Here is a 24,722-nt window from a genome sequence, read left to right as displayed (position 1 = left end):
GCTGTCTGGGAGGTACAGTTCAATTATTTCCTGTGCATTTTACATTGGTAAACACTGGGCCAGCTTCAGGCCAGAGATAATGAAGAGTAAAAAAGAAGGGGATCAAGAGGAACAGAAATACACTGTTGGGACGATGGAGGTAGACAAAGGTAAAGGAGATGACAGGGCATTAAAGTATTTTCCACAACACACAATTTTTAGGTAGTTTTCATTTTTGGTCAAAAGTGTGATATCATCTATATGTAAGAGACAGTATTTCTATTCAACAGTTTCTATGTAGATGGTTCAACCAAAATTGGCCATCAGGATTAAATAAAAAAGCCACTTGGACTGTTTCAAAATTATATTTACAAATTATACTATTCCAATGGCCAGTGACAATTTGAAAACTGAGAAAGTGATAGGTTGCTTCTTCTCTGTGAAGGTACATTAGTGGGGTTTGTGGAAAATTTTATATTGTTGTAGTTCAGGTCTATGAGTGATTCTGACAACAAAGAAAAAATGAACAGAAATCTTATCAGATGTGGTATGAAGACACTGCTGTCCAACGTAACTAATTTACTTTGTTGAAATAACTAATAGGGATGCAAGCGGGTGATATCTTCGGCAACTGGTGTTATTTAGACAGGTACACAAGACTTTTTTTTATTGCAATGAAAAATGCTTTTCATAATTTGATTATTGTTAACAGAGGGTCTACACAGTTATTTCTAGATCACAGGACACTACAAAATGGATAATACAAAAGAGACATTCTTCTACTAGTAGACTGTACAATGGGTGAATTATTGGATCTTCCTGCCGAGAAAAACCACAGCTGCCTCTATAGCACATAAAAAAATAAAGAAAGAAAACAGAGACATGGTTCTGAGACTGCTACCACACCACTGCTATTTTAAATGCATATAGTTTAGATGGGTACGTATTTAGAGCAATGTGGCACAGGACTATACAAAATAAACACTACAACAGAAAACCAGTGTGGCACAATTTGTGAAACAAACAAAATAATAATGAAATGTGGCAATATGAACATGTATTGGAACATATATGGAATGATTCATTTTTTAGTTAAATCCAGATAGCTGTTATAGTAGTGACCAACAGTGGTTTATAATCAGATACACATGGCACACAACCACTGATGGTACGGTGTGTTGTATCAAAAGTTAAACTGTTTTCACATATCAAATTTCTTTTTCTCAATTTAATAGGTCACTTGTTACTTCACAGTGTTTACTTTGTTAGTGAATCTTACGGCTTTTTATTCTACTTTAACCATGTGATTATGATATCAATGTATATATCTAGTTACTACAGCCACTAAGAACCAAGGGCAATCATTCAGTTTTCACTAAGATGAAACTGATGTACCTAAAAGTAGATGCAGATGTAAACCAGTGGGAAAATGCTCCTATTAGAGTACAAAAAATGTGAATATGTTCCTGTTTATTAAAAATACTGATTGAAAAAATAGGGTACCCAGCTGCCTCATTCTACCTTCCTCAATTTTCTCAAAAATTTTGGCATGAGAACTTATTCGCACTGTTTTTGACATGTAACTCACCTGAAACTCCCACAAGAAGTCCTAACTGTAACTCACTCACACCCACTACTCCATCACTGTAAGTCGCTCATACCCACCCACTCCCAGTTGCCCCCCCCCCCCCCCCCCCAATTCAGCCAAACTCACTGTCATTATCTCTTTCTGTCTCTCTGTCATTGTCTCCTGTGTCAAAGCCACACACTGCCCCATGCTGTCCTCCTACTACAGTCTCCTCTCACTATCACTTCTCCATCTTGCTCTTTCTTACTGCTACTATCTCATTCCTTCCTACTGTCTCTTCTCAGTCACTACCTACCTCTTTCTCATCCCCACTGTCATAGCACTGTTCTCTCAGTGTCAGCTATGTTCCTCTGCCACAGTGTCCCCCCCCTCCCCCTCCTCTCTCTTTAAAAGCAGTGTCCCCCCCCTCCCCCCTCTCTCTCTTTAAAAGTGCTGAGAAAGATATAATGAGGCAGCTGGTGCCCCACTTTTCAGTCAGAGTCTTTTAAATAAACAGGAACATATCTGCATTTTTTGTGCTCTGATAGGAGGGGTTTTCCACTGGTTCCTGCCTTTCTCCTGCTGCAACAGGGCTTGTAATCCATATGAGAATGTATATATTGGTCAGTGAAATTTAGATAGTTTACTTACATGACATTGAAATAATGCAAAACTAATTTTAGATCTCAGGCCAGATTTTACATACAAAAAAAAAATTTGCACATGCTTCAGTACTACAACATAAAGTTCCCAGGTGATAACTGAGACACTTTACAGGATCTCTCCCCATACTATGTCACTTTGTATGCTACACTTTTCCCTCACTATATTTTACGTGCATACTTCACATGTACAATTAACTTTGAACCTCTGTATCTCAGAAATAGATAAATATATGAAGAATATTTTGAAGGTTGGTTGAGATCAAGATAGGAATACATTGTAAAAATTAGAGCCATTTGCTGTGCATAAACATCTCTGAATTTCTGGCTGTGTTTTAGTCTGCTGGTGATGGCAAAGTTGACGTTTTCCGAGGAACCGCGCATTAACTAATGGTGCCTCTGTAAGCCCCATCCAGCCCACTGTAGACCACATCAAATGCAAAAAGAACCAACTGATTACCTCCATTTGCCTAACCAGGAGGAAGTGTGCAATATTCATACTTTGGCCTGGTGCTTTAGGACATTGACACTAAGACTATCCTTTTTTTGTGTTCCTAGTCCAAGGGCTATCCGAAACACTCGATCCCACCTTTTTATCACCAACAGAAACATAGGTACAAGCAACAGAAAATACAATTTTTATCCACAGCATTTTGGAACATATTAGGTACACTTGGTGTAGCATAAATACTGATTCAGTTCCAGAATAAGGTTTGCCAGATTGATGAACCAACTAATTTAAATTGCAGAACAACTAGTGAAAAAAGAAATCTATTTCAGAACTCTTTCTTTACTTTCAGCTGACACAATGAAATGCCTTGACTGATTATTACATATATCAGAAAGTATCTTAATATTAACAGAAAAGTGGCAATATGCACCATGTTATGCAATAAATTTCTTTTGAAATGAAGAATAGGGTCATGGCTCGTATAATGTAACTAAAATGAGTTGCACGTAAAGTACATTTGCACTTAAGTAAATAACTTACATATGGTGACAGCTGCAATCATTCTAACTGCAGCATCAGGTACTGAGCAGTTTGGGAAAAATGGCTGAATGGCGTAACTTGCAAATGTCAGACCCATGATGGCATTTGTTGTAGGCCTGCAATATCACACGTATTTCAATTCTTCTTAAGATCGTTAGCTAAAAACTAAATCATTAATGCAAAACAATAAAATAACTTCTTTACTTATTAAAGACAGATTAATTTACACAAGGCATAACTACTGAATACACAGAGAAAGTAATATTCTATGGGTTAATTTTTTTATGCATACATGTTTTATCTTGTAATTTTTAGAGATGGGGAGTGGAGGAGGAATGCTTCCAATCTGTGCAGATTTAGGATCAGGGAACTGACAGAAAAAAAAACCCACTATCCACATCGTAATGTATATGGGCACGGTAACAAAGATTTTCCAACGAGAAAAGGAAGGTGGAAAGAACGAAAAATGCAGTATAAATGTCAATTGATTCATTTCTCTGTATAATGTGGCGACGTTAGCATGGTATTCTATCAAAATATAGCACAAACTTTATATTTTCACCTGGCACAACCAGCAGTGAACCAATAAAGTAGAAAATACACAAAGAGAACCTTACATCAAATATTCAGTCAGTGACTTAAATGACCTGGGGTACTGGAGTGTTTGTATATACATTCAGAAGCTAGTTTGCTTGATTTCCAGATATGCAAGTACACTAGACAGTTTAGAAAACTGTCTGTATGTGAGGAAGGGGGGGAGGGGGGAGGGACAGTGCTCTTCTCACACTCTTCCACATTCTTGGCTATCTGCTTTGCAGGGTATTAACTAAATGAAAAATATTGCCTTATGCAAAAACTGCTTTGTTTCAACACTGTTTCTCAACTACAAAGAGCAGTACTTAATTCAGTGATCCGTGAATCAGTAGTTGCCAATATTATTTCTTGAATCTGTCAGTGTCTTCAAATAACACAAAGGGACAGATAATTCACAGAAAGGGTAGGAAAATAATTAAGAATCTCATAAAAGCATATAACCAGGAAGCATGACTAGAATACTAGAATATTTTAAACATCTAGTGAAACAAAGTCATCTGTACACTTATAATTATGATGGCATATCTAAAACAACCATTACAAAAATTTCAAGAAGATGAAGACTCTGCAAGTCAATCTCCTTTTTGTACTCCCATTACAAAAAAGCATCAACGGTCTGAGTAGTACAAACTTCACTGCGACAGTTCCAACAGGGATATGTTACGAGACTATGAAATTTTTACTTACAGGGCAAAGAGTCAATACAGCAGCAAGCTCCTGACAGCACCAAGGAAAAAAATTTCCACAATATATTGAGGAGCATCAGAACTTTCCATGTCCAGCAAAGAAATATTGTTTATTTGGAGGCATCTTGTGTGGACAGTAATAATATGATTGTTACCCTTAATGCCATATCCTCAGGCTTACACTTACTTATGCATGTTGCAGGAGGGGATTTTTAGAACTGAGAAAGTCAGTTGAGATTATCACAGGGGGGAAAATGGCACCCTCACAATATTCCATCAAAACTGATGTGAATAACTTGATGCAAAGTAACGATGTAACTTTGGGGAGAAACAAAAATATAAACAGTAACTGCAAAGTAACTTACGGTTCAGGCAATTTTGTTTACCGTGTGGTCAGTTGTTCCAGTAAACACATTTGCTCAATTGTATGGGACTGCCCTGTTACTAAGGCTAAATATGGTTTCAAGAAAAAACAAATATACATTGCCCTGAGATAAAAACAAACTGGTTGGAACACATTTGCACTAAACAACTGCTAAACGTAAGGAATACTCCAAAGTGGTGATATGAACATGAGCAACTGGAGATGGGGTATTGTTGTGAGTGCATTATTTTGGAGCTCAGTGCATTAAAATGTGGGCAAACTGTGGTGCTTGTATGGTAGCTTCTTCCATAAACAAGTAGCCAAAAAGCTTGATGTTTCAGAGACATCGTGTCAAAAATTCATCCTGCAGAAAAATGTCGTCCACTAAGTTACAATGTGGATGAAAGCGTGCGTTGAGTGACTGACGGATGATCATTGAATAGGATTTTGACAACAACTGCAAAAGTCACTGAAGAACTGAATGTATCACTCGGGAACCGAGCTGGAATTCCAAAATCACTCATCATCAAGGATGTAAATACCCATAATGGGAAAAAGTCATGCCAAAGCCGCAAATGTTAGACTGTGGAATAATTTAAGGATCTAATTTGGTTGTATGAGTCTTGTTTCACAGTGTTTGCAACTTCTGACCAAGTTTACTAGCCAAGAGCGAAACACGGCAGGCTTTAGTGACCATGTGGACTGACATACTGTGGTATTGTGTTGACCCCACAGTTACTCTGCAAGTTTGGGTTACTGCCAAGGATTATGTGATGATTCTAGCTGATTAGGTCCATCCTGTGGCACAATGTTTGTTTCCGCTGGTGACATTCTCCTAGGCTGTAGCGATGCAGTTAGTTAATTTTAAAATTTATGCTGTGTTTCTTTTAGATCTGAAAATCCCACTGTCAAGCAGTCCTTATAGGAGTATCAACGGCAAATTGTGTACAATTTACTGCTTCCCATTTATTTTAGATGCCTTCGCTCATCCAGTTAATAAGTTATCTCTTTGTCAATACACATGTTGTACAAGAATAGTAAAAACAGATAGTTCAGAAACCTCAGAAGAAATATGACCATAGGTCACTGGCTAAGAAAGTATGAAAAAAGTCCAAATATACCAAGAAGAATTAAAACACTGAAGTTTTTAGATATTAAAAACAATAATGTCTCAAATGGTGTATGTGTTTTCACTATGTTCCAAATAATGCTTACCTATATTCCCTCTCCTCTATTGTTAACTTCTGCTAGAGAGAGAGAGAGAGAGAGAGAGAGAGAGAGAGAGAGAGAGAGAGACAGGATTGCCATTTGTATGATTTGCTGAGGTGGCTGATAGAGAAGGTAGGAAGATGGGTCAGGAGTGAACAGCTATGGCTCAGAAAGGCAGTAGGTGCCCCGGATAGGGATTGGGGAGGGAGGGGCGGCAGGAACAAGGGGTCAAGCAGTGTGTGGTATGGGGCAGTGGGTTGACAGACTGTGGTCGGGACATTTATAGGAGCAAAGAATGTGTTGCAAGCATAACTTTCAACTGGCTAGTTCAAAATATCTGGTGATGGAGAGAAGAGTGCAGATGGCTCAGGTCGTGAAGCAGCCACTTAAATCTAGCACGTCGTGCTAAGCTTAACGTCGTGTCACCGAGTTGTCGATATTGTTCCTGGCCACAGTTTGTAGGAGACCGTTCACTCTGGGGGATAGCTGTTCAGTAGTCATACTAATATAAAAAGCTGTGCAATAATTGCAGCACAGTGGCTGCATTCACAGTGTGGCCCGGCCTCTGATGGGTAAGATAAACCCGTGACAGGATTGAAATAGCAAGGGGTGGGTGGGTGGATCGGACAGATCTCGCATTTGTGTCATCCACAGGGATACGACCCTCTGCGGCAAGATGTTTGGAGTGGGATCGGCATAGGGATGGACTGAGACAACGTGAAGATTGGGTGGGCAATGGAATACCACTTCAGGGAGCTTGCGAAGAATCTCGTCTAATGTGATCCTGATTTCAGAGCAAGATTATAGATAACTGAAGCCCTGGCACAGGATAGGGTTGAGCTGCTCCAGCCTAGGGTGATACTGGGTGACATGGGGGAGGGGCACTCCTTTGCAGCTGATTCTTGGAGGTGGTGGGAGGATTAAGTGTGTGGGAGGATATGGCATCTCTCATCTGCATCTGTGGACTAGGTTTGAATGAGTAGTGCCTGTCAGTGAAGCCCTTTGGAAGACCTTCAAGGTAAGGGGCAAGGAAGTGCTTGTCAGTGCAGATACACTTCCACAGAGCACCAGGCTATATGGGAGCAAATTTTTGATGTGGAAAATGTTGCCAATTTGCAGGTACTGTTGACAGTTAGTGGGCTGGATACACACAGATGTTTGGATGGGGGCATCAGAGAGGTGGAGGTCAACATCCAGAGCTGAGGCGGCGTAGGTGAAGCAAGTGGGAGAGAAGGCGTCGAGACTACGGCGGTAAGAGGACAGAATGTCTCAGCCTCACATCCTATCATGATGATACCGTAAATGAACTTCAATGAGACCCGGGGTTTGGGGCTTTGGGAGGCTAGGATGATTTCCCCTAGATGGCCCATAAACAGGTTAGCCTACGGGGGCACCATATGGGTGCCTACCCATACCGTGACTTGTTTACAGATCTTCCCACAAATGAGTAATGGCTGTGTGTGTGGATACAACTGACAAGATGTGTAAGGAATGGGGTAGTGGGTCTGGAGCCGGAATGATGTCGGAAGAGGTGGTGTCGAATAGGGGGAAGACCGAAGGCACGAGAGACGTTGGCGTATAGGCAGGTGGAATCAACAGTTTGTTGGTCACTTAGAGGAATCCTCTATACCCTCCCAACACACACACACACACACACACACACACACACACACACACACACACACACACACACACACACTGTTCAAGTTAATTCATGATATCTTCACGATCCGGACTCGGCCAAGACAAGCTATCCTCATTCCTTCACACCTTAAACACCTCCTCTCCCACCTGTTTCACCTGCTCCTCCTCAACAGAGCATGTTATCATCCTGGATGTTAACCAATTCTCTGATGGCTCCAACTATACCTATGTCCATATTAATCTCACTGGTCTAACTCAAAATCACTCCCACTTCCAACCCCTTGTCACAGGAATCACATCCCTATGGCACAGCCAGGTGCAAAACCTGCCCAATCCACCCACCTACCACCACCTACTCCAGTCCTGTCACAAAACGCTATCCTACCAGAGATAAGAGCACATCTGAAAGCAGCCACATCATATAACAACTAGACAACAATTTTGCACAGCATTTTATTGGGAATGACCACCAATCATGTATCTACAAGAATGAATGGCCACCACCAAAACTATAGCTGATGAGAGAGTTGACCACCAACGGCACAACACTGCTGAGCACAACGTCTTCGAGTTCAATGGCTGCCTCACAATCCGGATCATGCAGATTCTTCCCTCCACCACCACCACCAGCTTTTCTGAACTATGCAGACAGGAGTTAGCCTTGCAACATATCCTTTGCTCCTGTAACCCTCCTGGCCACAACCTCTGTCAACCCACTGTCCCCACCCAATAGTTCCCCTTCCCTGTCCTATCCGCACATCGTCACCATCGTGTGCCGCTCCCCTCTTGATCTGCGATGCGTGCATCACATTCCTCGCCTGTGCATCTGCTGTGTCTCACTCCCACATTCCTAGCCAGCAAACTGCTGCCTCCATCAGAGCTGTTTACTACTCACCCCCATCCCCTATTCTATCTTTCACCCCTCTCACCCTTTACCCACTCCGCTCAACATGACATTCCATCTTATAGTGTGTTTAAAATTAGTTGCGACTTTTGACTGTTGAGTATGGATCGAGTGGAGAAAATCTTAGTTGCCACCGTGTGCTGGGCGCCTCAACAGGCGACAATAATGCCAAGCCCTCTCGGTGCATAACCTGTCAGCCGTCTGAGCTGGCTGATCTGCAATCTTTCTGAAATGATTTTAGACAAACTATACAATAATAAACTCTGAGTCTCGCACACCTTATAATTTCATTCATCAGCTTCATGATGAAATACCTATTATTTCGTTAAGGATCATACTTATTGTGATACTTCAGTATTAGCTAAATTACTGCGAGAAATTCTTAAGGGTTGTAGTGGAAAATAGAGATAGCTACGAAATTGCATTTTGTGTGTGCTAGGTCATATGTTGCTGCATATAAAATTTAGATAACACACTGAATTATTAACTAAACCTCGAAGGATATCTCTATCTCCAACATCCAGAAAAATGTAATGTGTGTAAAGGTCTCCATCACACACACACACACACACACACACACACACACAAGTGAAAAAGCCAGAATGAAATTCATAAATCCCTCGTACCTCATAAATTGTCTGAGATATTGAAACAAGATTTTGGCAAATGATAGCATGCGGAGAGTAGAGTATTTTGCCATCTGATTAATATGCAAAAGACTGCGGTATTCAACCAACTACAGATGTTTTTAAATAAGTAACGCAAGTTTCAAGGACCATTAGTAGCCTGTGAAACAAAAATTGCTGTGGGTTTTGCAACAATGTAAATAAAGACGCTGCACATTTATTTTTATACTGAGAATGGGCTGCTTAATAACTGATGATATGTCTCTCCCTCTGTTCCTAGTTTAATAATATGCTGTTTTAGGATTCTGTCACTATTTCAACTGCAATAGAATGTTACTGACAAGGGAACCTCCCCATCGCACCCTCCTCAGATTTAGTTATAAGTTGGCACAGTGGAGAGGACTTGAAAAACTGAACACAGATCAATCGAGAAAACAGGAAGAAGTTCTGTGGAACTATGAAAAAATAAGCAAAATATACAAACTGAGTAGTCCATGCGCATCTTAAGCAACAACAAGGATAAGGTCAGCTCCAGCACGAGGGGTCCTTGGTTCAAGTCTCCCATCGCGTGAAAATTTTAATTTTTTTTATTTTCAGTTTATGTGACAAACTCTTATGTTTTCATCACTTTTTTTGGGAGTGATTATCACATCCACAAGAAAACCTAAATTGGGCAAAGTAGAAGAATCTTTTTACCCATTCGCCAAGTGTACATGTTAGGTGGGTGGACAACATATTCCTGTCATGTGATGCACATGCCGTCACCAGTGTCGTATAGAATATATCAGATGTGTTTTCCTGTGGAGGAATCGGTTGACCTATGACCTTGCGATCAAATGTTTTCGGTTCCCATTGGAGAGGCACGTCCTTTCGTCTACTAATCGCACGGTTTTGCGGCGCGGTCGCAAAACACAGACACTAAACTTATTACAGTGAACAGAGACGTCAATGAACGAACGGACAGATCATATCTTTGCGAAAATAAAGAAAGTAAAATTTTCAGTCGAGGGAAGACTTGAACCAAGGACCTCTCGTTCCGCAGCATCTCACGCTAACCACAGGACCACGGCGCTCCTGAGCTCACCTTCTCTTTGATGTTGCCTATCTTGCGCATGGACTACTCAGTTTGTATATTTTGCTTATTTTTTTCATAGTTCCACACAACTTCTCCCTGTTTTCTCGATTGATCTGTTTTCTCGATTGATCTGTTTTCAGGTTTTCAAGGCCTATCCGCTGTGCCAACTTATAACTAAATCTGAGGGGGATGCGATGGGGAGGTTCCCTTGTGAGACATATGTTGTGAAAACAGCAACAAGAGAAGTGGCGTATTACTCAAAACTCAACACAGTTCTTCTCAACTACATTCTTCGTATGGTTGACAGCTTGACACCAGTCCTGTGATGTAGCATTTGCAATGACTTTTTTTGTCAGCGTTTCAACATTACTGAGCATAATTATTATTTTTTTTTCTTTCGCCACATTACTTTTCACTTAGCCCCGTATATTCTCAGTCGGATTAAAATGAGTGTAATACGGAGGAAATCTGATTAAACTATGCCCTGTAGCATTAGTCGACCTGGTAGCGTGGAATTTTTGGCTTTTACAGTTTCATTAACTTCACCTTACACAAGCTAGATTCAAATTATTCAATCGAAAATTTCTTTGTACCCAGAGAAAAATATCCACTTTCCTCCGCTGCATTGTTAGAACTTCATCCATCACAACCGATTGGTGTTCTGCCGTGTCCATTGCTTTGTCAGATTTGGATGAATATTTTGCATCAGAACTTTATCTTCACAGCCGATGACCGTGTTCTTGGTTGACCACTTTTATTATGAATCTCATGTTCAGACATGCTCCATTATTATTATTAATGCAGCGCCAACACCAAACACTTGTTCACAACACCTGACAACTGTAGAACACTTCAACAGCAGAAACTATCACTTTACTAAGAGTGTTAATGAACGTAGGTGCCTCTAAACTGCAGCATCATGTGGTACTGTTTACCCACGGCGTGACAACAGGGGCGCTTTACCACGCGAATTGCTGGCGGCATGGTAGAGAAAGCCGGAGTCATGCCCCCACTGGTGAGCCAAACGGCAAAAGTCACAACTAATTTTGAATGCACTATAGTCCACCAGCTGAACTGCTATTCCAACACTGTATATCCAGCCCTGCACAGGTAGGTGTAGGTGTAGGTGTGGTTGTAGGTGTGCGTGAGAGTGAGAGAGAGAGAGAGAGAGAGAGAGAGAGAGAGAGAGAGAGAGACGGAGGGAGGGAGGGAGGGAGGGAGGGAGGGGTTGGCTGTTGACAACTTAATGGCCTGCTATTTGGAAAGCGGTACATTTGACATTTTTCATTGTTTTTAGTATTTCTGCATCTACACCTGTAAATTTCTCTTAGTAGCTATTGCTTTTTCCTTCATGCTAACTCATTACACATAGTGTTGCTGGAACTAACTTAAAATGCTAGTAAATGGGCAGACAATTTTTATCATCAATATTATTACTTATACTAAAATGTCAACTATCAGTAACTTCACTTACACAAAAATTAAAATTGCATCCCAGAGATACAAGAACGCCGGCAGTGGGCCAAATGCTTCATGAATATAAGCATAATCGCCACCAGATTTGGGGATAGATGTCCCGAGTTCTGCGTAGCAGAGAGCTCCGATCATTGACAGGAGACCACACAGGGTCCAGACGATCAGTGAGCCGCCAACAGAGCCCATGTCCTGGATCACACCCTTCGGGGAGATGAAGATCCCTGCAAAGAATGCCACACACTCAATTATTGGAGACTTGCACCCTTACAGACTAGACTGATCCAATAACAGCATATTTATAGTGTTAAAATTCCTAAACAAGTGGGAACATTGTACACAGTGAGCGAAGAAACTAATACAAGTTACAACCATTTCACAACATGTAGCGTCTATTACGTGGAAGACGAAAACCTGAAAATAGTACAGAGTATTTACTATTCCATAGAAAACAGAATTTCACAGATGGACAGGTAGTGGAAAGAAACGTACAGACATTTTTTTACTATTGTAGACAAGCTTCAGCATTTCAGTGAGAATTATGTTCTCAAAGAGAGAGAGAGAGAGAGAGAGAGAGAGAGAGAGAGAGATGATGTTCAAGAACAGAAGCAGTCACTACTTCCCTACTTTTTTCAATGCTAGTATAGGGAAATACGAGCACTTGGCGTAGAGGGAGTAGAGAGTACGTTGGCTATTATTTGCACATATGGTGTGGTAGCGGAACACACAATGGTAATGGTAGGGGCTCCAGCCTAAACTACCACCACGCAGCACAGGAGGTGTGGTCCGGAAGGTGAAGCTTACACACACTCGCTTAACTTTGAAGCTACAGCTAGCAAGTCTGCAAATTTTTGTATTAACAAGTAATGTCAGTACAACCAATAATTAGACAAATGTACAGATTCATTATCAACAGTTTCTCACTAGGGTACCAAAAAGAAACAGTTTCACGAAGAAAGGACCAATCACAGCTTAACACGTCCGACTGTGTGCTGACAGAACTGAACCTTGAATGTTCCTTATCAACAATATTAAATAAAACACGTTTCATATGGAAACTGTGTGTTAGTCCTCTGACAACATGTTTCACAATATTATCTACAAACAAAATTTTACTCTGCTTCCTCTGTGTCCTTCCAAAGTAGTAAAGCCTTAGGAAGTACAGTGTGCTTATAATTAAACTTTCATTATTTCAGGCAGTGCACACAAAAAACTATTTCCTGTGCAGATACCTGGCTTTACAGGAATGATGCTCAGACTGCACACTGCAGGTTTTGCGTTGTCTGTAGTGTTAGTGTCACGACCTGCCTTCAGGTGCCGGTACCGGTGAGGCAATCACTTTATTTGCGAAAGAAACAGGAGTGAAATGACAAGTTGTGGTATAGGGCACCCTTCGACACACGCTACACAGTGGCTTGCGGATTATCTATGTAGATGTAGTTATATGTGGCATAAAAGAATGTGATGAGCACAATATGTAATGGTTGACATAACAAATGTGCTCGATAATGGCTAATAGCCAAAATTAGAGAATAGCACGATTTTAATAAATCACAATACAGCCTACAATTTTATTAATTTACTGAACACTTCTCTTGGGCTACAAAATTCTCAGTGTTCAAAAGTACAGTTCCACCTAAGACACTATTAACACACGAGCCATAACTTGTCTATGTCATCCTCTCGATCAGAGGTCAGAAACTGGAGAGAACGTTCCTCTGCTCGGCTGTCGTTCATTGGAGCAGATTGCAGCAACACCTCCGAAACATCTGTGACAGCGACACGAGTTGCCGACTTTAGTACTGAACCATGGTCTTTGGGCAGTACCACACATTTCATCAACAAACAGTTTGACTCCACTTAGACTATCAGATGATGATGATAGTTGGTTTGTGGGGCGCTCAACTCCGCGGTTATCAGCGCCCGTACTAATTCCCAACCACAAACACCAAGTCATCTTGAGGCAGGTGAAAACCCCGACCACGCCGGGAATCAAACCCGGGACCCCGGGCTCGGGAAGCGAGAACGTGACCACGAGCTGCGGACTCCAGTTAGACTATCAGACTTCCTCAAGCTTTCCCTGACATTTCCAGTAAATCCAATTTCACTGAGAACACCTTATTTCCCAGGCGTTGCTGACAAGTTTCCACACCATTTAAATATTCCTACTGGCAGTACTCAGAGAATCTCACCTGCTGAAGATCAGTGCGGTCTCCTCTCAATTAAAAAATTTCCTGCAATGATAACAGAGATATGACTGTTGAAACTATGACCTTACCCGAACCAAAAATGATTCCCAGGATGATGGCGACTCCCTCAAGGAGGCCCAACTGCTTCTTGAGGTGGACGTTTTCGTGGACTTCCGGCTTCTGCCCACCGACAGGTGTCGTGACACCCGCCTCCACGGGGGAGTTCAGCATCGGCGTGGTAGTCATCTTCCCTCACTGGATGCGTTTTCTGCACACAATTTTAAACATTTACGTAACTTTTGTAGACGTGTAGTGTTACAAAGCAATTATCTCGATTGCATCATTACACAGAAATGCAACATGGACAGTGCATACAAGAACAGGAGGTTTAGAAATGTGCCGCTACAGAAGAGTGCTGATGATACGGTGGGTATATCAGACAAATAATGAAGAGGTCTGTATTTGCCACTTTGTTGGCAGAGAGCATCTGTAAACTGACTAAATTTACTTTCTAAATTTATCGACAATGTAGGAAAAGACACGGTAAGTTGCACACAGGTACAATTAAAAGACACTTACATAAATGTTTCAGCCACAATCTTCAGCAGCAAAGGAGAAACGAGCACATCTTCACACACACAAGCAAACAAACCTCATGCATACACGACTGCCGACACCAGCATCTTGGGCCCAAGATGCTGGAGTCACCGAGTACAATAAAATTAACAGTGCCATCTATCACTTCTTTGGTGTGTTACGAATCTAACAGTGCCATCTATCAGTTGTTTGGTGTACTACACCGTGATGATTAAACATCGGAACTACTTAGCTGAACAGACGATTTTAGACAAAATTTTTATTACAATATCTTTTCTTTCTGTGATCCAATTTTTATTAAATACACCCTATATGTTGCCCCAGGCTACACTACAGTTACCTGCAAAAACCTCACGAAAATTCTTCTAGTTTTGGAGATTTGCGAGTTCAAACAGGGAGACAGAGACAATGGTTTTACATTTTTATTATTAATAGATGAGGATAATATATCAGCTAGAGAGTAATAACGGTCCCCCCACCCTCTTGAAATTTTGGCTGTGGTGAGTGACTGTATATATAGTGTAGCCCAAAATCCAGGTTCAACCGGAAGATGGTAATATGATTGTGAGTTGATGAAGTCAAAGAATATGAATGAAAAAAAAAAAAGTTGTTGTAACAGAATGATGTGTAGTGTAGCCTAATGAACAAGCAACCATCTACATCTGCAAGGATACTTTGCAAACCACATTTAAGTACCTGCAGTGTTCATCGGACCACCTTCACAATAATTCTCTATTAATGCGCTCTCAAACAGCATGTGGATAAATTGAACACCTATATCTTTCCGTGTAAGCTTTGGCTTCTCCTTTTTATTATCATGGTCAGCCAGCCATGGTAATCTGTTTTGTTGTTTTAATCTCTTCTACCTGTTTTTGCGTTTCTGTGGTTTTCTTCCACCCTTTTTTCCATTTAAGTGTTTGTTGCCCTTCTGTCGTCTTGTGGTTTTTCCTATCTCCATTTTGTGTTGTCAGTCATGCTTGTTTTATTCCCACACTTGTGGCACTGTTTTATTCAGAACAAGGGACCGATGACCTAGCTGTTTGGTCCCATCCTCCTCTGTTAAACAAACCATCCAACCAGCCAAGCCAGGATCTGGCATTTCGTCACTATCGTGAAACTGTAGAGAGGGAAATTTGGAATTCAGATCCAACAGCTCTGAGGCCTAAAACTCCCCCTTCTCCATGTGGGAGCTCAAGTGAGTACGGACTTACATTCATCACACTGCACCTGGTCATGACCAAATCCGATACTGCATGCTTTGACATTTGCCATCTGCATCAAAGGAAATCCTCCTCAAATGTTTTAACCTAATATGGCAGATAGGCAACTTCCCCAACTCGTGGAGGGGAGGCAATTCTGATCCCACTCCTCAAACAAGAAAAGGACTGCACACGTCCCAGTAGTTATCGGAGTATCGCCTGTACGAGCTGTGTAGGAAAGACCCTGGAGCGAATGGTTAACCATCGTTTGGTGTGGTTGTTAGAGACCAGACAACTCCTTAGCCACTCTCAGTGTGGATACCGGTGATTTCAGTCCACTGTCAGCAATCTGACCCTCCTAAAGGTGGCTATTCAGTAGGCTTTCCTACGTAAACATCACTGTATCGGTATATTCTTCAATATAAGTAAGGCATACAATACTGCTTGGAGACACTGTATTCTCGCTTTGGGGCTTTTGTGGCCACTTCCCCACCGTCATACGATCTTTTTGTCTCAGTGGTTTTTTAGAACCCGAGTCGGTGACACACTGTCTGGTTGATTTGAGCAGGAGAATGGTGTTCCTAAGGTAGTGTTTCAAGTATTACCCTCTTTGCCACAGCCATCATCAGTATCACATCTACGGTAAGAAGTCCTGCACAGTGCTCCCCCTCTAGTGTTGCAACAGCAAGCCATCAGTTGGAACTTACAGTGCAGAGGTTAGAGGAGTGTTTTGCAAAGATGGCATTCCACTTTTCTGCAGATATGTGTGTGTGTGTGTGTGTGTGTGCGCGCGCGCATTTTAATCGTTCTGGTCATCTTTTTTTAATTTGCCTGCCTTGAATATGGGGGACACCATCCTACATTTTAGAGTGACAGTGCGGTTTTTGGGCCTCATTTTTGACTCCAAATTATCCAGGTTACCACAACTGAGAGACCTGAAAGCCAGAACCCTGAAGGGACTGAACATCATAAAGTGACTTAGCAAAAGGTAATATTGTAACCGAACATTACAGGTTTGGTTTTCCTACACATCTGCATTAACCCATTTTTCCTCATTTAGGGCTATCTGCCATTCAACACACCTACTAGAAACATTGTCTACGTCATATTTTATCTTCCTACAGTCACTCAATGAAGACACCTTACCGCACACCACTGCATCATCAGCAAACAAGCACAGATTTAAGTCCAGTTTGTCTGCCAAACCATTTATGTACATACCTAATAACAGCGGTCGTATCATACTTCCTTGGTGCACTCCTGACAATACCCTTGTCTTTGATGAACACTCATCATTGAGGACAGCATACTGGGTTATATTACTTATAAACTGTTCGAGTCACTCACATATCTGTGAACTTATTCCATATGCTCATTTCTTCATTAACAGCCCACAATGGGGCACTGTGTCAAACACTTTCCGGAGATCTAGAAATATGGAACCTGCCTGTTGCCCTTCATCCAACAGTTTGCAGTATATCGTGTGGGAAAAGGGCAAGCTGAGTTTTGCATGAGCAATGCTTTCTAAAACCATGCTGATGCCGTCTGCTCACGGTTTTTAATCTGTTGGTACTCCATCATTAAAACATGTTATGGTGTCCATCATACCAATCTGAATAGCTGACACGCCAACAAAAGCAGTTTTTGGCAAGTATTCCCAAAAGCGCTCAACTCAAACCGACACAAAGATCGCTTGCATAAGTCCCTGCTCACAGTACAGTCAGTATGTTCAAGGATGTTACACAAACCAGTTGCAATGGATATAGCGGCATCAAAATTAAATTATGAGACATTGCAGGCACGGTTTTGTGTTTGACAGAGTGACAGATAGGCATTCACACACCACATCTACTTTAGAACAGCATTTAAACACAAAAATGATAATGTACTCTGCATAAAGTATATACTTTTAGAATCAAAAAGACTCACAGAATTTCATTAAAGAACAGAAAAAATTCAATTTTTTGGGCTCTCATGACATCCAGGTCCCCTTAACAGCTTAAGACTTACAGCAGAGAGGCATTAACTTTTGGTGTGAAACTATTAAAGGACTGGGAATTGGTCCATGGGCTATGATGAGATGCAAGATGGAAATTACAGACAGACATACATGGTTCAAATGAATCTAAGCACTATGGGACTTAACATCTGAGGTCATCCGTCCTCTAGACTTAGAACTACTTAAACATGACCAACCTAAGGACATCACACACATCCATGCCCAAGGCAGTATTCAAACCTGCGACAGTAGCAGCTGCATCGTTCCGGACTGAAGTGCCTAGAACCGCTCGGCCACAGCAGCCGGCTGACAGAGAAAGAGAGAGAGAGAGAGAGAGAGAGAGAGAGAGAGAGAGAGAGAGAGAGAGAGGAGAAACAAATGGATCAAAGAACAGATGTGAGTAGGAGATGTAATTATGGCTGCAATTAAAATGAAATGGAGGAGAGAGGGCTGGTAGCCAGACCAGGGGCTTGGCTGATGCTTCCACACACCTGTGGGTCCACATGATGCCTCTTTCATGTTCAACTTTGCGCACAAGCAACAGCGCAACCACGTACTCCCATTTGCACACATGTAATCTCCTGAAAATGAAGGCCCTGTGTAAAGCGCACTGCTTCCTGACTTTGGTGGGAATCTCTACAGTTTGTAGCAAAAGACAGGCAGCTAGGACCCTTGTGTGTTTTACAGTACAATGCATTTGTTGCCGAATCCAAAGGATACACACTTAAATTTGTAAATCCTACAAAGAATCATCATATGTAAAGTTGTTTTTATGGAATAGAAATTTTAGATGTGGTGCCTTGGGCATCAAGTATTAGATAAGGAGCATCCATTCATATTACTGTAAACAATAGGTTTTTTTTGTTTTGCTTTGTTTTGTTTTGTCTTAGGGCGCAAAGACAACTAGGGTCATACATGCCCTGTCTGAACTGTAGATCACAAAGACAAAGAGAGGAGTTAAAAACAACTACAGTAGAGCGTCGATTATCTGAACGTCGGTGAATCGAACGACCGCTTAACCGAACTGTGTACTCGCTCACACCTGTTACTCTCCCACCCTACCGTCCATCATCCCCCTCACTCCCAAACCAAGTTTCCCACAGTAGTCGCCGCGCTGGGCCACCGCTGGCGGAACATTGCTTCTAATGGGGCCTTCACTTGGTGCTGCTGATCGGCCGAGCCGCAAGTCGCTGTGTTTCAACAATCAGCACACTTCTGTCGGCTTGGCACTGGCAGTAGACGTAGCGGCAGTATCAAAGCTGTTCACAGCAACAGCTGCGCCAGCTTAGAGTTGAGGCGTGCCGCTCCACGCAGTTTGAAGGATTGCGCACCCCCAAGAAGAGCTTCTCACGGTGCAAACAGTCACCTTCTGTTCTCTGTTACAACCACTTGTGTGCTGCTGCTGCTGCTGCTGCGTGAAGATGATACAAAATGCTTAAACGTAAATGTGTTGTCCTTTCTATGAGGGACAAGTACGAGATTATTAAAAGGTTAGAAGAAGGTGAATCTGCAACCACTTTATCCAATTTTAATTTTGTATACTGTGTGTATTGTTCATGCAAAATGCGTATGTAATATGTATATATTTTTGTTTAATAAACTGTGCCACATACTATATATTCCTACTGAAGTTGCCTTTGTATGTTACTTTGTAATACTAAAAGAGATGCCTGTTTTTATGAATAAATTTACTGTACAGTACTTCTTTTTGGCAAATAAACATTTACAGTTCGATTATCTGAACAAACCAGTTTTCCGAACACCCATGTCCCCCAATTATTTCGGATAATCGGTGCTCTACTGTACATGTTAATGCCAATTGACAGAAGAGAAGAAAGCTAAAACCAGGGAGATCTAGAAAGGTCTATAAAACATGCCATAGAAAACCACAAGTCAAAAAAAAAAACTAAATCGCCTTCCCTATATTGCTACGACGGATAAAAAGTAAAACGCAGATGACAGCCTGCGTGACATTCGCTAAAACGGCCAGTACCTCAGGCGGCAAACACAAACGAGAACACAAGTGGTACAAAAGGGGGCATTCTGTCAGGAAATGGCAGACTGTCACAGGCAGAACGCAATGAGTACAAAGTGGTGGGGGAGCTCCACTTAACAAATGGCGATGGCTATAAAGACAGTGCCCGAAATGTAACCTGGCTAAAATGATCTCCTCACGGCGAGACAAGGTCGTCCAAGCTGCTGGGAGAGGCTTAATAACCCGGAGGTTGTTCCCGTGAAGGGAGGATCAGTGGTGATCCCAAAGTGATACCACTTGCTGGCGGATGGCAACTCAGATCGTCAGAGGGAACATTAGAACAGCAGACTGAAGTATGAGGACTGCAGCCTCAGCAGCAGCGTCAGCGGCCTCGTTTCCTGTCAGACCGACACAGCCAGGTACCCACATAGAGATCACAGTGGCTCCATCAAAAGAGAGCAAGTGACGGCTTTCCTGGACCTTTTGAACTAAGGGATGGACAGTGTACAGCACACAGATGCTTTGGAGGGAACTAAGAGAGTCTGAGCAGATGATGCAATTGAACACCGGATGTACTGCGTGGCCTGATACTGGGCGAAGAGCTCTGCTGTAAATACTGAGCTGTGTTCCAGAAGCCGACACTGAAAAATGTCTGTGCCAATGACAAAGGCACACCCAACTTCACAGTCAGTCCAAGAGCCGTCAGTGTACACAAAGGTACTATCGTGAAGTTCAGTGCGAAGATCATGAAACTTACAGAGATAGAGCAACGCTGGAACAGTGTCCTTAGGCAGTGAATCAAGCCTAAGATGAACACGGGCTGCTGCACAAAGCCAAGGAGGTGAAGGGTTCACACCCATTCGGAAAGCTGCAGGTATTGTGAAGTTAAGCCAATGGAGCAAGAGCCGAAAGTGAACTCCAGGATGTAACAGACGGCAGGGATGCATCCCACATTGGCGATCAAAGGAGTCATCAAAGTAGGAGGCATAGGATGGTGGCCAGGCATGGCAGACAAACAGCATGCGTATCTGCTGAGCAGGAAGTCACAGCAGTACGACAGTGGTAGTTCGGCAGCTTCTGCATAAAGACTCTCAACCGGCACCCAATGGCGAAGTCATCAGTGCCCTTAAACTTATGAAAACAAACGAATGTGGAGATGAACTAAAAGAGTTGTACACACATGCACTCGAAATGACCGCACAGTCACTCTGTATCACACGCCCCCTCAGATGGACTACCAATCAGGAGGGAAGAGAGCTAATCAAGAAGTTAAAACACAGAGAAAACAAAACATAGAATTGCAATGAAATGAACACCCTTAGCTGCTTACAGGCGATGACATACGCCAACGGGGATGGATGAAAATATGTGCCCCGACCGGGACTCGAATCTGGGATCTCCTGCTTACATGGCAGATGCTCTATCCATCTGAGCCACCGAGGGCACAGACGATAGCGCGACTGCAGGGATTTATCTCTGGCAGTATATATATAGTTAAGGCTCACCGGCCACTTGACCATCTTCTTCTTCTGTGCGAATGCACAAACAGTGCCCGAACTCTTACGGGAATCGGCAACGCGCTGAGAGTAATGAGTATAATGGGCGGGGGCACTACGAATGTAGTGCGGGACAATATGATGAGAATGTGGGTTTTGTGGGAAGTGTGCCAGAGATAAATTCCTGCAGTCGCGCTATCCTCTGTGCCTTCGGTGGTTCAGATGGATAGAGCGTCTGCCATGTAAGCAGGAGATCCCGGATTCGAGTCCCGGTTAGGGCACACATTTTCATCTGTCCTCGTTGACGCATGTCAACGCCTGTAAGCAGCTAAGGGTGTTCATTTCATTGTAATTTCATTGTAACGAGCTGCACGGTCACCGATGGTATCTGTTCTTTCGGACATGTCCAAAAGAACAGATACCATCTTAGTATATATAAAACATAGAATAACTAAAAGAAAAGCAGTGGGAAATGTGGCTGGCTGACCACTTGCAAAAAAAACTAAGGTGAGGCAGCCACCCTTTGACACATAAAGACCATCTCCCTAACATCTTGTTAAAAGGGTTGGACAATTCACAAAACTTTAAAATCCTAACCACATTCATTTGATTATTATATAAAATAGACAGCTCATCAGGTGGCAAATCTGCTTCAGTCCACTGGTCGGCAAATAAAATGCAGTCCAATAAATGTGGCACACTGAAATCTGCACGTCACAAGCACCACACATTGGAGGGTCCCCTCGCCGGAGTAAGAATCCGTGTGTCATAGGGCTGTGGCCTATGTGAAGACAAGTAAGAAAGACCTCGTCTCGTCGAAGTGGCTGGAAGGAAGTACTCCACAGCCGAGTTGTGGGCTTGATGACACAGAGCTTTTTATCAGCCACTGCCAGCCACTCGTCTTCCCATCGACACATGACTTTATACCTCAACAGCGAGGTGATAGGATGCAAGGGGACAGTACGCCAAAATGCCTGATGATCACGTCACGCCTCCTTTACTGCTCGGTCCGCCCTTTTGTTCCCCGCAATTCCAATGCGCCTAGGTACCCAGCAGAAAGAACCCTCATCCCCCCTCGTCATAGTTGTAGGAGGGCAACCTTGATGCTCTGGGTTACTGTATCTGCTGGGAACAACCGTCAGAGAGAGTAAAGTGTACTAAGAGAATCTGAGCAGACAAGAAATCTACCAGGAAAACATCTCAACTCCTCCAGTGCTCGCAGGATCGCATACAATTCTGCGTGGAAGATAGTAAATTCTGGAGGCATTCTGACCTTGAGGACACGACCTGGGAAAATGACAGAGCAACCAATGGAGTCCCCTTGTTTAGACTCATCCACGGTTGTGTTGCTCAGAAAACAAATCAGAAAATATTGCATTAAAAACGAAAGCAGGTGTGCTAACTCTAAAATCACTTTCCAGTAGCCAGGGTGGCAGGCGGCTATCATCCTGGATTTGAGTTTGTACTGGCTCCACACTGAGTGACTCCAGCACACACTGCATGCGGATCCCAAATGGCACTGTGGTTCGTAGACAGTTGGAAAACTGGCATTACAGAGGTGGAAGAGCAACAGTACGGTGTGCGGATGAAGTTGGAGCTGTAAGGTACTTAAACGCCTGAGACGCATTATGAGGAGCTGGCATTGGATGGAAAGTGGCGGTTCCCCCGCCTCCGCACAGATGCTCGGTATGAGACTGGTTTGATGAGCACCTGTGGCCAACCGAATTCCCTCATGGTGGACAGCGTCAAAGAGCCACAAGTAAGAGGGCCTCACTGACCCATACACCGTGCAACCATAGTCCAGCCACAAATGAAAGAAAGTCAGATAAAACTGCAGGAGAAGCGCCCTGTCCGCTCCCCAAAAACTTTCGCTAAGGCACTTGATGATGTTCAGTCCCTTCAGGGTTCTGGATTATTTCAGATCTCTCAGGTGTGGTAACCACAATAATTTGGAATCCAAAACGAGGCCCATAAACCAATCTGTCTCTCTAAAATGTAGGATGGTGTCCCCCATAATCAAGGCAGGCAAATTAAAAAGATACCGAGAACGATTAAAATGAACACACAGAAACAGGAATGGCATCTTTGTAGCCCACTCCTCTAACCTCCGCACTGTAAGTTGCAACTGATGGCTTGCTGTTTAACACTAGAGGAGGAACAAGAAAACAGCAAAATCATCTACAAATAAGGAGCATGTGATACTGTTTATCGCAATGGCAAAGAGGGTAATACTTAAAACACTGCCTTCGGAACACCATTCTCCAGCTCAAATCGACCAGACAGCATGTCACAAACTCGGGTTCTAGAAAACCACTGAGACAGAAAGATCATATGAAGGTGGGCAAGTGGCCACAAAAGCCTCAAAGCGTGAATACAGTTTCACCAAGTAGTATTGTATGCCTTACTTATATCGAAGACTATACCGATACAGTGATGTTTACGGAGGAAAGCCTACTGAATAGCCACCTCTAAGAGGGCCAGATTGCCGACAGTGGACCAAAATCATCAGAATCCATACTGAGAGCGGCTAAGGAGTTGTCTGGTCTCTAACAACCACACCAGACGATGGTTAACCATTTGCTCCAGAGTCTTTCCTACACAGCTCATACAGGCGATACTCCGATAACTGCTGGGTCGTGTGCAATTCTTTCATGGTTCGAGGAGAGGGACCAGAATTGCCTCCCCTCCATGAGTTGGGGAAGTTGCCTGTCTGCCATATTAGGTTAAAACATTTGAGGAGGATTTCCTTTGATGCCACTGGCAAATGTCAAAGCATGCAGTACCGGATTTGGTCATGACCAGGTGCAGTGTGAAGAATCTCAGTCCGTACTCACTTGAGCTCCCACTTGGAGAAGGGGGAGTTTTAGGCCTCAGAGCTCTTGGGTCTGAATTCCAAATTTCCCTCTCTACAGTTTCACGATAGTGATGAAATGCCAGATCCTGGCTTGGCTGGTTGATTGGTTTGTTTAACAGAGGAGGATGGGACCAAACAGCTAGGTCATTGGTCCCTTGTTCCGAATAAAACAATGCCACAAGTATGGGAATAAAACAAGCATGACTGACAACACAAAATGGAGAGAGAGGAAAAACCACAAGAATGACAGAAGGGCAACAAACACTTACACGGAAAAAAGAGGAGAAGAAAACCACAGAAACATAAAAAAACAGGTAAAACAGATTAAAACAACAAAACAGTTTACCATGGCTGGCTGACCATGAGAATAAAAATGACAAGCCAGCCACACTGCAACACATTAAAACGTCCACCCTAAAAGCACTAGGGTGGAGGACACAGAGGGACAAAGAACATGCGCTAAAATTAAGAACGATAAAACCCACCCTCACGAATTAAACATAAAACTAAATCAGCCGATGAGGTGTTGCCAGAAAAAAATTAGCGGCAACAAGTCTGGTAACCAAAAATTTCGTGCCCAGTCTAAGTGGGACAGTGCAACAGAATATGGGCCACTGTCAACTGGACGCCGCATTGACA

General features: G+C 42.7%; 1 protein-coding gene across 1 annotated transcript in view; it reads right to left on the bottom strand.

Moving 5' to 3' along the window:
* The window catches only part of LOC126215058 (Y+L amino acid transporter 2), a 78,104-nt gene that overhangs the window by 42,843 nt on the left and 10,539 nt on the right, over positions 1-24,722 (bottom strand). Inside the window, exons 2-4 of the mRNA XM_049941707.1 lie at positions 14,053-14,231; positions 11,776-11,998; positions 3,200-3,315 (exon numbers count right to left, since the gene is read on the bottom strand). Coding sequence (XP_049797664.1) covers positions 3,200-3,315; positions 11,776-11,998; positions 14,053-14,209 — 496 coding nt within the window. The 5' untranslated portion in view covers positions 14,210-14,231. The remainder of the gene's footprint in view (positions 1-3,199; positions 3,316-11,775; positions 11,999-14,052; positions 14,232-24,722) is intronic.

Source organism: Schistocerca nitens, chromosome 12 (genome assembly GCF_023898315.1).
Source record: "Schistocerca nitens isolate TAMUIC-IGC-003100 chromosome 12, iqSchNite1.1, whole genome shotgun sequence".
Taxonomy (NCBI): domain Eukaryota; kingdom Metazoa; phylum Arthropoda; class Insecta; order Orthoptera; family Acrididae; genus Schistocerca; species Schistocerca nitens.
Note: the sequence above shows the minus strand (reverse complement) of the source record. Positions and strands in the feature narration are given on the sequence as shown.